The sequence below is a fragment of the Alligator sinensis genome, unplaced genomic scaffold, assembly GCF_000455745.1.
Source record: "Alligator sinensis unplaced genomic scaffold, ASM45574v1 scaffold112_1, whole genome shotgun sequence".
NCBI lineage: Eukaryota > Metazoa > Chordata > Crocodylia > Alligatoridae > Alligator > Alligator sinensis.
Genome location: NW_005841892.1, coordinates 1,390,110 through 1,407,065, shown reverse-complemented (window position 1 = coordinate 1,407,065; position 16,956 = coordinate 1,390,110). Strand labels below are relative to the sequence as shown.

At 39.6% G+C, this 16,956-nt stretch overlaps 1 protein-coding gene across 3 annotated transcripts in view; it reads left to right on the top strand.

Moving 5' to 3' along the window:
* Positions 1-16,956, top strand: part of CSMD3 (CUB and Sushi multiple domains 3) — a 1,313,655-nt gene that overhangs the window by 1,171,530 nt on the left and 125,169 nt on the right. For all 3 annotated transcript variants that reach the window (XM_025197227.1, XM_006018073.3, XM_006018072.3), the window contains 4 exons: positions 665-842; positions 3,761-3,906; positions 8,975-9,055; positions 10,100-10,213. In XM_025197227.1, coding sequence (XP_025053012.1) covers positions 665-842; positions 3,761-3,906; positions 8,975-9,055; positions 10,100-10,213 — 519 coding nt within the window. The remainder of the gene's footprint in view (positions 1-664; positions 843-3,760; positions 3,907-8,974; positions 9,056-10,099; positions 10,214-16,956) is intronic.

Here is a 16,956-nt window from a genome sequence, read left to right as displayed (position 1 = left end):
AAGTATATTCACATCCAGTGTAGAAGTGTACCTACATCCATATTCCACCATGTCAAGTCACACCTGCTTTGGAGGCCTTTTGCAAGTTTACTCCTAAGGAACACACAGCTACTTTTCAAGCAATGGCACATTGGATATTTTGTACCCATCCTTCTTTTGTGGAGAAAGTGGACACACATGCCCAAGCCAACACTGCCTGTCCTTCATCTCTTACAGATGCCTTATGAGTAATAGAGGCAGGAGTTCCTGTACTGTCAAACAGTTTGTGTCTGGCTTACCTAGGGTCACAAAAAAAATCAATTTTCCTGTCCTTCTTTACCTTGTACTCCTGTACAAGACGAGCCTGAATTTAGTCCGTTGTCAAAATAGATTGAAAGCCCAAACATGAAGTCTTTACTCAGTCAGAATTGTTGAGAATTCCAGGATTACTGGTAGATTTGACTGTAAAATTCAGGATTGAGCCTCCTTATGCTTTGTAAGAAACTCAGTACTACTTATGTTCTATTTACAGCTTTACTACTTTAATTTTTCACAATCGAATTAAAGTATAGGAATGCTGAAGGTGTTTTGCAAGTACAGATTTAACAGCACTCACTATGTAAAAAAGAATACCAAAGGTATTTGATACTTCTGCAGTTAAACAAAAAAAATGCTTCTTTTGTAGCTCTCTGCGGTGGAAACATAACTGCAATGAATGGCACCATATACTCTCCCGGGTACCCTGATGAATATCCCAACTTTCAAGACTGCTTTTGGCTTGTAAGAGTTCCACCTGGGAATGGAATCTACATCAATTTTACAGTTCTTCAAACAGAGCCAATATATGATTTCATAACTGTCTGGTAAGCAGGCACTTTTATCATCGATTTATTCTACATTTGACACTATGTAACAAAGCAGAAATTAAAAATAACACCTTAGTGATTTGTCATGGATTTCTACTTAATGTCTGTGTTCCTTCTAGTGACAATAAGTGCATAATTTGCAAGACTAGAGTAATTGTAATATTGGCTTATAATATTTTGTCTCATGAAGTAATTAAACAATAATAAAATACACTTTATGGATAAAAAAATCAGGGAATCTTGTTCCCATTAAAATCAATGGTAAAATACTCTTTGGCTTCCTTGGTGAAGGATCAGACCTAGTAGTTTGATAATTTATCTATTGGGAGTTGTTATTTATAGTATATACTGAATAATATTCCAGTAACTATCTCCACGTAAAGTAAATTTTGTGGCCAGTTTCTCTGCAACCTAACCTTATGAGAACTCCATGGTCTCACTAAATCAAGAAATCAGCCTTCTGATCAAGGAAACAAAATGAATACAAATATTGACTGATATTGGAGGCTACTATATTTAAAAAACCAAAACAAAAGAAATTAGAATATGATAACAGCCAGTTTCAGCTGGGTACAAATATTATGTGTTCCAGTGTCACATTAGGAATAGTTTTAGGAAGTGATCCTTTGGCTTCGCATACAATTTTGAGTTTGGAGGTGGGGGATTGGATGCTTTTTAAACACACAAAAAGAAAATGTATTCTTGACCTTGTTTTTACTAATATATAAGAGTTGATCAAGAGATAATTATAGTTGAATCATTAAACTATAAATCTAGTTCCTGAACTGAACAGAATGGGGCCCTAGTGCTCTCGGACATCTGGAACACAACACAAGGACACATACGCTAAATAATCTTCTGGTTACTGGAGTACCTCTTAGGCACTTTCATATGAAATCCAAGATCTTAGAACAAAATTGGCAGAATCATCTTTTACTGAAAATACAGTTCCATCAAAAGTAAAATGCTTCATAAAGTGTCAGTTTCACCAAAAATACCTGGAAAAGAATTCCACCTGTATCAAAATGCCCAGTTTCAACCTTTGCAGTTGAAATTATTTTTAAAAACGTTTTTCATTGTATTATATATTACATATTATAATATGAAATTTTATAAAGAAAACTGCTTTGGCCAATTGGATTTTTTTTTAATTTTATTTTGTGCATAGTTTAGAAATGTTGGGGGTCCCCTTCTGGCTTGGAATGAAGCCAGATTTCAAACCCTCTAAATTCTCCATGAAGCAGAATTTCCACACTCTTATGCTGAGGAGCTGTTCAAGGACTAGGTAGTGAAGTAAATTGTCAATACTGTGTGCCCAGCTTTAAGCATATTGGTATAAAATATTGTTATTGATAAATGCAAGAAATCATCATATCAGGAAAGATTGAATGCATATAGCTTGAAGGAATGAAGGCATGGTAATAGAATTGGAATGCAGAATTGAGTTACAATATGAAATAGTCTCCTGAGGTCAGTTATGGGAGATTCATCACTGAAGATACTCTGAGTAAGGCTAAACAACGCACTCATGAATAGTCATTATGAACAAACCTACATATTGCAAAGGTTAGCTTAGATGACCTGCCAGGTTTTTCCCATCTCTAGTATCTATGATTCAATTTATCCAATAAATTTTTGGTTTCTACTAGCCTGTTTGTTTTCAGATAAATTGCTTAGCTAGTCAAAAACCAAGACACATGAGTTTCTATATTTTTACTAGCACACAAAAGATGAGATTCTTTGAGTTAAGTACCTTCTTTATGTTTAAGATTTTTGAAGAAAATATAAATGCCACATAAAATTGTGCATGTGCCAGAATCAATTGTATTTCTTTACTGCTAAGCACTTTCTTTTAAATGAACCAATTTACCCAAAATTACAACTATAGAGAAATAAGAAAACACTTTTAAAGGAGGGTATTTACATAAATGATTTACTGAGCCAACAAGACACAGCTACTGATATAAAACTTGATGTGACATTGTGCACAGTATAGAGTTGTTTAAGAATCTTTCAGAATATTAAAAGCCACATTTTTAAATGGCCTATAATATTATACCTACAGTAAACATTATGTGCAGAAAATTGCATCCTAGCATGTAATTCTGCCCACAAAGCAGGTACTTGAATGTGAAATTCTGTCATCTGACATTGCTTTAAAAATGGCTTCAACAGAGTAAACAAAATCTACTGGCATAGATCTACAGCCATACAGACTTAAGATGAAATCTTGTTCCCAATTATATTAATAGGTGTTTTGCCATCAACTTCAGTGTGGCCAGGATTTTACACCTAGCCTCCATAAATACTATATGCTGTCCATTATTTATCCCATCTGTATATGCCTTAATTACAAGAAAATGTGAGGTCATACTGGTAGAATGGGGGAAGATAGAGGCAGAAGAGAGAAGAAACTTTAGATATAGTTTATGTATCCTTAATGTCTGTATCTGTAAACCTGGATATTCAAACAGAGGTAAGATAGGGGGAGGCACACCTCCAAATCCACTTAGTGAATAAAATGTAGTCTGCAGAGAAAATTTAGCATGTTCATTCAAAGGGGTAATAGGTGGAAAGCTTGCACACAGGGAAATCATGAACCACCATGATGTACATCCTTTCAGGAAGCATTTTCCAGCTCATCATCCAGTTCACACCTTTCCTCCTTCTCAAAGGAGAATACACAACCTTTGAAAATTCTGTTTAATTTATTTGTGTGTAGAGTCAATCTACATCTTTAGTGTAGTCAATTTTAGAAAACTTTTCCACATTAAATATGCATTTGTAAAAATAGACAAATTCTGAATTAGTAAAAATGACCTATCTACCAAAATTATCTACCTCTTTCTAAGCCCTGTACATTTTCCTAATGCTACTCTTAATATTGGATTTATTTTGATATCTTTTTCTATTAGGGATGGGCCAGACCAAACATCTCCTCAGATTGGACAGTTTAGTGGCAACACCGCTTTGGAATCAGTCTACAGCACCTCGAATCAGATTCTAATCAAGTTCCATAGTGATTTCACAACAAGTGGTTTCTTTGTACTTAGTTATCATGGTAAGTATAACACACGTCTATCTTTACTAATTCTTGTCTAATCAAAGCTCACAGAAAAAATGTTTTAGCTTACTATTACTAAAACAAAGTATTAAAACTAAAATGAGATATGACTAATGACTATTACTAGACCTATTAGACTATTTTAAACTAGTAATATATCGTACTCAACTCTGTCAACACTGAGTCCACAAGCAGAACTTTAGAAATAGGGCTAACCAATGTCAAAAACTAAGATGCCTCTGGAAGCTTGGATATTCAAAAGAGGTAAGATAGGGAGGCTCCTCTAGAGTTAGGGACTAGCTCAACAGGAGTTTTCAAGGTCACAAGTTTGAATGTAAGTGACTAGCTTGAGGCTTAACCAAGGGACTTATGCATCCAGGAGTAGAATTCCCAGCCCAAACTTCCCTGCACTTCTGAAAGTTAGCTGTCTAGGACTAAGATTCACAAAACTCATCATACCTAATGGAGGAATGCTTAAACCAGCCAATAAGAAATGGGAAGAGGGGTTGTGCATCTGAAATTGTGCCTCTTCTCAGATGTTGGTACCTACTTGGAGCCCCGAATAAGGCATCTGTGTTGAGACTAGGACGAACAGCTCAAAAACTCTCTCTCAGTCATCCCGTTGTATACAGGTAACTGGCTCATTCTTCGAAGGTACTGATTGTACTACCTATTTTTCTAATAGCCTAAAGGTCAGAGCACTTATCCAGGAAATGGGAGGCAATGAGTTTAATGCTTTTCTCAGACTGAGTTCACATCCATGTTTTCTACTTCCAGGAGATTGCCCTAACTTTCAGGATATATGCCTGGCTTGGATGGGGCACTTTCAAATCCTTCTGTTGAAGCTTAGCTAATGCTTAGCAATGGATTGTAGGTCCAGAGAAAGCAAGCAAGAGAAAGAAAGATAGGCATGCCCTGAGGAGCAAGGGGAGGTCCCTATTGAGAGAGTTCTGGTCTCTTCTAGGGGAAGAGTGTTTCTATATCATCAGAGTCTAGCCCAGGAGTAGTCAACCTGTGGCATGCATGGCACAGGTAGCCTTGGTGTGTGGCACATTGCAAAGGGAAAAGGATAGGAAGATATGGCAGGGAACAGAAAGCAGAACAGCAGATCCAGGCATTGGAAGAGGATTGGTGTGGCACTAGGGAGGGGTGCAGGGCTTATTTGTGGCACACCTTCCAAAAAGGTTGGTTTCTATTTGTCTAGCCTATAGACTAATTGTTGAGTGTTTTCCCAGGTGATGTGATTTTGAACTTCCTCAGGCTGATGTGATCTAAGTCTTCAGATTCTGGGTGACTGCTGCAACTAATAGGCTATTGCATAAAGATTATGACAAATGCCTTTCCTTATTTGTGAATAAAAGTAACCAGGGCTACCAAACTTAATGCTGTTCAAGTGTGGTAGCCATGCTCAGATCACCCCTAGCAGTTCTACCTCCTCCAGAGACGTGGGGCTTGGACATCCAACTTATGAATTTCAATAGAATTTTGGTAGGAGATAGGTACTAAGGTCTGCACTGACCTAAGGAGGCAACGTATCTGATCATATGCTGCAGGTGAACTGTACTTAAGTACGTTTTCAGACAAAAATGTAGACCCCCAGGGAATCTGTGATGTCTACAATTTTGTGTATGCCAGGTCAGGTCTGAGAGAGGGCAGACCTGAGCATACTCTGCCCACCCAAGTCTTCTGACATGCTGCATGGATGGAAGTTTGCTAGTGAGGCTGTTCTGGACTCATTGGCAATGTCTGCTTTCAGAGTTGTCTCTCAACAACAGGCACTGGGGAGTTCAGAACAACCTCACTGATGAACTTTGTCTCTGGGGTCAGTCAGCTGATTTTTGTGGGATGCAGAGTGCTCAGCACCATGTTCCCAAGGGCATGCTTATCTTTCCCAAGGACAAGTGGTTAGACAGTTTCTGTGAACCATTTACTTCAATGTAAGCACCTCTTCTACATGAGTCCCATTTTAAGCACCCAGTTCCTTTGTGAATCTTATCCCTAGTCTTTTTTTGGATCATTCTTATATGTCTACCAAGCTGTATACTTTTTGGCCTCGTGATTCATGATTCTTTACATCCTGTGTGAGCAACTTACAACAATAAAAGTGATGGAGAAAAAAATATAGAGCATAGATAGCTTTGGAACTAAATTACTGATTTCTCTTTTAATGAAATACATTATCTGGATTCCTGTTTGAAGCCATTTTTTATTGAATTGGTGATTTTTAAAATATTTTTTGGATTGTAAGTAGAAGAGTTGTTCCATGTTTCCTAGATGTGCTTTCTTTTATATTACATCCCAAGGCAGGATAAGTCAGTGATGTATTGATTTAACAGCTTCTTCAGTGTGCAAAAGACAAAAAAAGCAGGGTGGAGAGTAGATATCAAGTACTAACTAGCATCAACACAAAGCCTTTTGTGAGTAGCTTCTTTAGTTGATCACAGCAGGTCCAATGCTTCTCTGGTTGAAGGGGCAAATTAGGAATGAATGAACACAATGGTGCAAGGACTTGAAGCCTTTACAGTTCTAAAGTATAGACCAGGAAGCTGCATGGGAGATGAAGCAGGATTCCTAGAACTGCTGCATCCTTTCCTCGTGGAGATAGACAGGGGTGGGTAGAACAGGTAAAGCACTCTCTCTCCTCTCAACAGCCTGGGCAACCTAATTGAGCTGGCATACTTTACTGAGAGTTGGCTTAGTACCTTTTAAATATTTGATGCTGCTGCTGCTGTTGTTTCTGTTGCATGCATTACAGTAGAACAAAACACTTAGCTCAGTTGATGTTCTGTTTTGCTGCTGATCTGTTTTTCTATATAAACATACAATATGAATTAATCTTTTTCATGGAGAGATGAGCCAGATCCATATTTGCTGTCAAGTTGAGTGGCTTCAGTGATTGCATTGGAGCTAAGCATATTAATTCAGATGAGAATCTGGCCCACAGATTTTCTATCGTGTGACTTGCAGAAAGGGGCTAAGCCATTGTTTTCAAATATTATTGTTTTGGAGTGTAGTTGATGCATCAAATGATAATGATTGAAAAAAAATCTTCTTGTAGAACTACTTTTTGGAATACTTGCTTTATTTTTCACCTGCTTCACCCTTCTTCCCCTCCCCACAACCAACCCAGTTATGCTACTGAGGTATTCTATGTTTGGATAGAAGATTTTTCTACTTCAAATTGGTTTTGGATAGGAAAAGTTTGTGATAAAGATACAAAACAAAACATTGAACAAGTCTACTAGGACTTTTGAAAGACATTCAATTAAAACCAAAACAGGGTCAGGTCAATAATCTCAACAATCATGTCTTCTGCCACACCACACGTACATGACAGGAGGCACAGTTGTAGGATCAGAGATCAGATCCAGATCATGCCCTACAGCCATTGCAGGGAGTGTGCAGGAACAGGATCTTAGGGTCCACCTGAGCTGAGAAGTAGCAAGGGTGCCCTGTGTGCCTGTGGCTTAGAGCACCAGTCATCTGATCAGCGCTCCCAACCAGTGCAGCACATGGGAGCCATTTGCTCCAATGCGCTCCTGCAGCTGGCAGTGCCAGTTGCTAATTAGCACTCCCAGTCACAGGAGTGCATTGGAGTATAAAGAGCTCTAGTATGCTGCCAAGTCTCAGAGAGATGATCAGTTGACTGGTGCTTTCAGCCATGGGAACACACCAGAGCGATGGGTTGCTATATACTTTTCCGGCTGGTAGTGCCAATCAGCCGACTGGTGCTCCCAGCCACAGGAGCACACAGGAGACCTTAAGGCTAGGGGCAGACATTCAAAAAGCCTGAGCCTGAATTGATTGACTCTTTGCAGGTTAGTCTAACCTGCCTAGGCTGAATAAGTTTGTAACCTCACAGATATCCCCTCTGGGCTGAAAAAATGCAGGCATATGCCTGCAGTGGCTCAGGCTAGAAGCCAGGGAGATGCTAGAGCAGCCCTCCCTTCCCCTTCAAGATGCGGAGCTGAGGGGGGTATGACCAGGCCCTGGCAGGATGCTCTAATTAGAGAGTGGTTCCTCCACCTCCACCCACCCCCCGACCAGCCCAGCAGGGAATTGATAGCACAGTGTGTATCACCCCTAACTCAGTGCTTATTAGCACATTAAGAAAACAACGGAGGGATATTACCAGCTACCTGTTGATTCTGCCTTTGTCCCATCTGCTACATCAGAGACTGTAGCCAGCATGTGGTCTGCTAGGTAATGCTCAGAGGTGTCTGTGTAAGGCAGAGGGGAGGAGGGATTCCTGTTTAGTAGGGAGTGATGAGGGGAGATGGGGAGCAGGAGGAAGCCAGGCAGATGTCTGCAGTCTCTGTTGGAGCTGCAGCCAGGAAGCAGATGGGAGGGGCCAGCTCTACTGTGGAGCAGAGAGCCCCACCCCTCCCCCCAGCCCAGTGAGCATGCTGGGATGCTGGCCCAGTCTGGTTTAATTTAAACCATGAAGGGGCCTGGGACAGACATTGGAAAAACTGGCTTGACCCAAATCAGTTAAATCTGATACTATATACAACCAAGTTTATCTCAAACTGGTTTCAGCCATGTTCAAACTGGTTTATGTGTCCTGAGCATCTGTTCTGTTACAGTTTAAACCAGTTTCTCATCACTTAATCCAGTGTATGTGTAATCTTTGTCTCTAGCCTAAAGGTTCTGCTGTGCTCCCAATGCCAGGACTGCTGATCAACTGATTGAGACATTAATTCCATGAATATGTGGCTTGGTTACTACTTAAGACATGACTAACTGGTTAACCATGTCTTAATTGTAACATCTGACAGGGATGTAGGATCCAGTGCAACGTTGGTTTGCAGACAGAATTAGTCTCTGTGGTGTTCCCAGACTATGCACAAGAAGAATTTTCCTCTTAATACTGTTTGGATGTTTAAGATAGTGGGAACCTTTAACTTGGAAAAATGTATCTACATCTTCGCATACTTAATATTTTGAACTCCATATTTTATGGTTTCTTTTAGATTATGTTCTACACAATGTAACAATATGGTTGTTGTTTGTTGATTATCTGTTAAGCAGGATATTCATTTCAGTACCTTCTTTGTCTTTATAGCTTACCAGCTTCGAGTGTGTCAGCCTCCACCAAGTATACCAAATGCTGAAATTTTGACTGAGGATGATGAATTTGAAATAGGTAATGTCTGTTAAATGTATGATCATAATGTATTTCAAGGAGAAATGCTAAACTTATCTAAAGTAAGCTCTGCATTGGTTAAGAACCAGCATAAATAGCAGAATGAATTAATAGTTTCACAAAACACAAATCCATTTGGATTTTAAAATAAAATATGGAAGAAGCCATTTTTCCTCGAATATATCTGCTTGCTGAGTTCTAGTTATGTTTCAAGAAGTGCAGCTGACACAGGAACAGCTTGTCAAACAGTGTATTTGATAACAATTCCCCCGTCCCCCCATATATTTATTTGCACAGTTCAAATACTGCACAGTAGATGCCAATCCTAAAATATTTAAAAATATATTTTAAAGTTTTGTAAATGATCTTAAGCCTTGGATTGCTTGCATTATTGAAATTTGCCACTGACTTACAAGCTAGTTTTTTCTAAATATTATAAATTATTGTTTTCTTCTTTTCGGCATACATTCTTGGAAATTGCAATTTAAAATCTTTATTTTTTCACTTTTCTCTCAAGTCACCATGGTTATAACTGTTAGGATGCATTTTTTTCAATCACTAATTTAAAAAAAATATGAAGAATTTTGTGAAATAACAAACGCAGTTCTTAATTTGAGCTTTCCAATTTTGAACCTGACCCTGAAGTTTTAACTGAGGCAAAACTCTTTTTCAAGTAACTGGATATATTCTCTGAATAAAGATTTCAGCAGTCAGTCTGTTGCCATTATACCTTTATTTAGTACCATGATGACTACACAATAAATAAATAAAACTTGTCAGACATATGGTTTATTTAGGAAATTAGCTAAAACTAAACCCAGTGTAATTATTGGGATAAAACTATATTTTAAACCAACGATAAATATGTCTCAATGTGCAGCACAATGCTTATTTACATTTCTTCCAACTAATTAAGTGATTAGGTTGGTGGTCATTTAACACATTATATACAGCAGAAAGAGTACTTCATTTATCAATGGTACTGTCAAAGTTAAAAGTCCCTCCTAACTGTTTTTTAAAAATAATCTTCTTTTTTTCAAATAGGAGACATAATAAGGTACCAGTGTCAACCGGGGTTTACACTGGTTGGTAATGAGATTCTGACGTGTAGATTGGGAGAAAGACTACAGATGGATGGAGCTCCACCAACTTGTCAAGGTTTACTATTCTTCTAGTCTTTTCTCTGTTGTGAGATGCCAGCTGAATGGTGTTTGCAGAACACAGCTTTGCATTTAACTGACACAATAGGCATATACTACCTGTTCAGACTAATATTAATATTTTCAGTGTTTGGAATGGTAAATATGAAATGAATGCTCATATAAGATTTGTATTAATAATTTAAGACATTTGATGGATTGTAAATGATATAATCGCGCAATGCCAACTTTCAGTGGCATCTTGTGAAGGTAAATTGTTATATTCTCAATGAATGTTCCAAGAAGGAGCCAGTCTAAATAAATAAATAAATTTAACCTGACAAAAATGTCTTGAATTTGAAAGCTTATCTGACTTTATTCCAAACAAGCAGTTGATCTAATAAAATATATCACCCCCAAAAGTTCTTTGCTTCTCACATAACTCCTGGACCCCTATGGCTACAACATCACTCTAATATTAAATAAATTTAAATAATTTTGTTTGCCATATATAATTATAGCTGCATATTCTTAAAGCATGTAATAGGATAATACATTCTTTAGAAGATAAATAAGTAGATTCTAAAAAATAAAATAATTTTGTTCTTTCTCTGAAGGAAATTTGAAGGATTTTTTTCTGTTATAAGATTGTAATAAACTTACTACTTCTTTTTTAGTTTCAGTAGGGTGTTGTTGCTATTTACTTGGTGAGAGAAATGGAACGAAAAAGAATTTGCTCATAAAATGTAACTTGACAAAAACTGAACTAGAACATTCCAGGATTGGAGCTTTTGATTAGTTGAAAGCTTCTTTGCATAGGTCCAAATTGCAGCTAGCTCCTTCATGGGGTTGCAGATATCCAGCTACCATAAAGATGGGCCTGTTTATGAGGGGATGAGTAGAATAGCAAAGAAGATACAGAGCCTTCACTTTTTAAGTTTGCAAAGACTGAATCATAACTATAGTTCTTGCATTCAGCAACATTCCCATTTACTTAGGTGATTCATGCCATGAGTGAGTCATGTGTAATAGATGTAGCATCCTAGAAGATGATATTAGTTGGATGGTATACTTGGATGCTCCAGAAGGTAAATCAAATTCTGTTAGATGCTTCCTAAATTACTCTGTGATTTTTCTTTAAGTTTTATAAGATTTTTCTATAAAGAGTGGAGGTCCCTGCTTCCCATCCTGCCCTGCTCTTACCTGCTACTGGTCTCCTGCCGCATATGCATAAATCTTCTCAGACTGTATCTGCCTGCCTATTCTGACTGTTGGAAATTTTGTATAGCTTGAACAAAGGACTTCTGTTGGCCTTTGCACAAAAATGATTTCAACTCATGGAATCTCTCTCAACTGGAATACTGAACAAATACAGTGTGATTTGTTGCCGACTCTGTTGTTTTAAAAAATGTCTTTAGCAACCCACTTGAATAATGATATGACAATTCAAATTAAAAACAAACTGGTATCAGAAAATAGTGATTTATGAAAATGACTTGAAAATAGTTGAGGAGATTAAACGGGAGATATTACCATCTAGCTCACCTTTAAACTTTTGCATTGTAACTTGGAGTCACATTTATATAACCTCTTTTCCATAAGATTCTCCCCCTCCCCCCCCAAAGGAATTTGAGTTAATTCACATTTTTAGAAATGTAACTGATCACAGTATTCTTTAGGAATAGTAACAAATTAATTGTGAATGAATCCACTGCTTCTACATGTTGATGCTTTAATATGTAAAAGAGGCTTTGATAATTCAAAAAGAGTCTCAGAGTAATGCACAATTTAGTTGTTAGGAATTTAATCAGTTGTATAATTAATGTTTACAAGTCAATAATGATGACAGTGCTTCGATTTCAATTATGAGTTGAAAAAAATTACTGTTTATATGTAGTTTCTTTACATCCTTATATTAAAATACAAGGGGTTGATCCTTTTCTTGAAGGAATAATGCTCTAATATTTCTTTACATGAAAAGTCATAAGGCTTAGTTTAATTTCCAATTCTGTAAAATGCTGAACAATCCCAACTTTAGATTTTCATGGGCAAGTCATAGTTTCTGAAATTCAGGATATTTAGGTAGATGCCAGTGATGAAATATAGATTTGGTGACTGTCCTTGAGATACTATTTAAACATGTGCCATCAGAATTAAACAATTAGGGTCTGGAGGAGCTGGGAAAAAAACCCTCAAGGCTCTGGACTTCCACTACTTTAACAACTTCATTGTTATATTGAAGTATTAAATATGATTATTACCTCAATTCCGGGCAACTTTCTATTTCCATTCTCAAGCAGAACCAGTTTAACAGGTCATTGTACAAATTTCTATTTCTGCCAGTAGAAAATTTTCACATTAGAAATGATGCCAGGAGAGAGAGCAGGACAGATGTTCCCATTCCTGAGCTGACTGGACCAGCAGAGCAAAGCCCCTTTCCTGCCTCTCACTCCAGGGACACCTGAGTAAGAAGCTGGCAGGGGTCAGTGCTGCTTCCTCTGCTCAATTCCTAGTGTCCAGAAGCTGAGTGGACTGAGCCTTTGGCAAAGCCCCCACCCACTCTACACACCTGGGATTCTAGTGTAGGCAGGGGCTTTGTCACAGCTACCCCAGGAAGAGCTTTTCTGGCTCTTTTTTCCAGGCCCTACAGGCTTTAAATCACTGTGTGCACCCAGCTGGGCCACACGCATGGCATTTAAAGCCCTCAGGGCTGGAAACTAACATGAGGAAAGCCTTCTCAAGCCGGCTTTCATGTGACCCCAGCTTTCTCCTTCTACGGACACTATGTAGTTGGGCAACAGAGCCCTGCTTTAAAAATTGTGGGGCCAGGAACCTGGGTGCCACTAAATGGGGTGCCACTATTTTCTAGAGAGTTATGGAGTGGGGTGCCTTGAGTTCAAAAAGGTTGAGAGCCACTAGTCTATCCTCCCCTTAAATAACTTCCAAGATGGAGATTGCACAGCCTCCATACATAATTTATATTTATTTCCTTAAAAAATATTTTGATTTTGGTTGAAATGTATTCATTGCAGTAAATAATACAATTGTGAGTAAATAGGCACTGTTGAGGAGCAATTTTGAAACAAATTTGATTCAGGCTTATGTTTGCTTATTTAAATTGAAACAGATTGGCTTGCTCTTAGATTATATCATTTAATACTATATTGGCTCAAGTAATTTTTTTCTCCGTTATGTATGACTAGGAATAAAAATTTTCAGCCTATATCTTCCTTTAGATCAGAAAAGAGGTGCTGGCCTCCTCTAGCCTGTGCAACTTTATATCATCTTCCTCTGTATTTTTATCATCTGTCCCCCCTACCTAGGAGACTGAAGCTTTGTTCTGAACACTTCTTTTAATTTGTGAGACCTCAAGAAATATCCATAACCCATGATTTTCAGATATGGCAATCTGCATTTAGGGACCTCAGGCCAGATGGATGAAGAATTTTAGAGCCTGACACTAGAAGGGGAATCCATAGTCCTTTGTGAGGTGCTTAGACTACCAATGCAGTGCATGGTGGGACTCATAGAATCATAGAAGTAGGGTCGGAAGGGACCTTGTAGATCTTCAAGTCCAACCCCTTGCCTGGGCAGGAGGAAAAACTGGGCTCAAATGACCCCAGCCAGGTAGGAATCGAGCCGCTTCTTAAAGACCCCCAGGGTAGGAGCCAGCACCACTTCCCATGAAACTTGGTTCCAGATCCTAGCTGCCCTAACTGTGAAGTAGTTCTTACGGATGTCTAATCTAAACCTACTCTCCAACAACTTGTGGCCGTTATTCCTTGTTATCCCGGGGGGGCGCTAGGGGAAACAAGGTCTCCCCCAAACCCTTCTCGTCCCCCCTAGTTAGTTTATAGATGGTCACCAGGTCCCCCCTCAGCCTTCTCTTGTGAAGGCTGAACAGGTTCAGGTCTGTAGCCTCTCACTGTAGGGTCTGCCCTGCTGTCCCCGGATCATGCGGGTGGCCCTTCTCTGGACCCTCTCAATGTTGTCCACATCCCTCTTAAAGTGAGGTGCCCAGAACTGGACACAGTACTCCAGCTGTGGCCTGACCAGTGTTGCGTAGAGGGGGAGGATCACCTCCTTGGCCCTACTTGAGATGCACCTGTGGATGCATGATAGGGTCCGGTTAGCCCTGCCGACCGTGATCTCGCATTGTTGGCCCATGTTCATCTTGGAGTCAGTGATGACTCCAAGATCCCTTTCTGCCTCCATGCTCTCAAGAAGGGAGTTTCCCATCTTATAAGTGTGCTGCTGGTTACTACTGGCCAAGTGCAGCACCCTGCACTTGTCCATATTGAAACACATCCTGTTTTTGTTAGCCCACCCTTGTAACCTATCCAGGTCTTTCTGCAGTCTTTCCCACCCTACTAGCATGCCCATCTCACCCCAGTTTTTGGTATCATTAGCAAATTTGAACAGGTTGCTTTTCACCCTGTCGTCCAAATCGCTGATAAAGAAATGGAACAGTGTGGATCCAAGGACCAAGCCCTAGGGGACTCCGCTGCCCACTTTCCCCCAGGTCGAATATGACCCGTCCACCACCACCCTCTGAGTACGACCCTTCAGCCTATTTGCAATCCATCTGACTGTGTAGGCATTGATGCCACAGTCGCCTAGTTTTTTAATGAAGATGGGGTGGGAGACAGTGTCAAAGGCCTTGCTGAAGTCCAGAAAGACTACATCCACGGCGACACCTGCATCCAATGCTTTTGTGACCTTTTGATGCTTTTGATTCCATCTGCTTAGGAAGGGATTCATCAAAAATTAATACATTTAGTTAGAAGTCATCTAACTTCTAGTCAATTCAAGATCTAAAGAACGGGGCCTGGTCACTTCACTCAACAATTTTGTGGTTAGTATAATCTAGGTTTCCAGAATTCCCTCTTGCTAATGGGAATTCAAAACCAGAACTTTGCCTTTCTAGGATAATGATGTAGCAATAGCCATCTTGATATGTGTATTTTACACTCTGAATTCAAACTGTACCAGTTGGCTTAAAATTATTCAGGGCTAATTGGACCTGAGGGGTGGTGAGACAGAAGAAGAGAGTATGACATTGTAACTTAGTGTTTATTGGTGGCCTGGGAATTTTAAAATATGCAAAATATCATTGGAAAAAACCCAGGACATCCCATCTCAGCTGAGTGACTTAACCAGTAGTCTAGAGCAGGGGTTCTCAATCCCCATCCTGCGACCCAGTGCCGGGTTACAATGGGTCAGCTGCCAGACCAGAAGTGGCCACAGCATGGCAAACCACAGCCCCCCAGATCTAGGTGAAGAGGCTGCGGCTTCTTCTGCAGGGCCTGTGGCAGCACAAGATTTGCCCCTCCCCCCCCCCACAAAATTTGCCCCCCCCCCCCCCCCCGCTCAGAGAGTCAGGGTATCCTTACCTGTCTTCTGGCCAGAAATTCTGGCCATGGTCAGCTGTGACTGTTGGGCTGTGGTTTGCCAGGCTGTGGCCACTTTCAGGCTGCAGTTTGCTGGGCCACGACATAAAAACTTTGGTAACCCCTGGTCTAGAGAGTCATGTTCTTTCTTGTTCATGTTTTCTGGCACAGTGAATCCTAATATAAAATGTTATATTCATGTTTTGTCACCTAAGATACACATATTCATGGCTGACTTTTCCTGGTTTTGAGTGCTGAAAATTTCCATTAAGTTCATTAGTAAATAAGCTAATAGTCAAAACCAGTGCACTTTTATTTAGTTACTTTAAATATGAATTAAAGTTCCAACTCTATTCATCAGTGTTCAGCATTCAATGAAGGAGAAAGAGGACAAAAAAAATCTAGGAACAATATAAAAGTAGGAATAATGTATATAAATTTATGTTAGGTCCTGTAGTAACAAAAATAAAATTGCCAAAAATCCTCTATTTCATATTAATATAGCTTTTACTTTAAGCAAAAAACTTCAGAGTGGAACAGGCCTTTGTCAAGACACATAAATGTCTTTCTAGAATGTTATGGCCCCATGGCAGGCTAAATGCTTGAATAAGAGTTCTCTGACTTAAACCAACTTTTTGTACTGACTGTTGTCACAGGGGCTAGGAATAGACATTCAAAATGTCTGAGCCTGAATTGATTCAATCTTTGCAGGTTAGTCTAACCTGGATAGGCTAAATCAGTTTTTTAACTGAACAGACGTCCCAGAAATGCAGGCACATGTCCGCAGTGGCAAAGGCTAGAAGCCAGGGGGTGCTAGAGCAGCCCTCCTTTCCTTCTACTGCATGGAGCTGAGAGGGGCATGGCTAGGCCCTAGCCAGAGCTCTGATTGGCCCAACAGGGAGTTGATAACAGTGTTTATCACCCAATTAACAAAACAACAGAGTGACATTACCAGCTACTTGTTGATTCTGCCTGTTGATTCATCACACACTGTAGCCAGCATGTAGTCTGCTAGCTAATACACAGACACATCCTCAACAAGGCAGAGGAGAGCAGGGAATTCATGCTTAGCAGGGAGTGGTGAGGGGAGGTGGGGGGTGCTACAGCCAGGGAGAAGAGGGGAGAAGCCAGTCCTGCTGTCAAACAGAGAGTTCCGCCCAGCCCAGAGAGCATGCCGGGATGCTGGGGGAGTCTGATTTAATCTAAACTCGCAAGGGGCCTGGGACAGACATTGCATAAACTGATTTGAGCCAAATCAGTTAAATCTGATACTACATTCAAACCAACTCGAGCCATTCTCATACTGGTTTATGTGCACTGACCATCTCTTCTGTTACAGGTTTAAACCAGTTTCTGATCACTTAAACTGGTT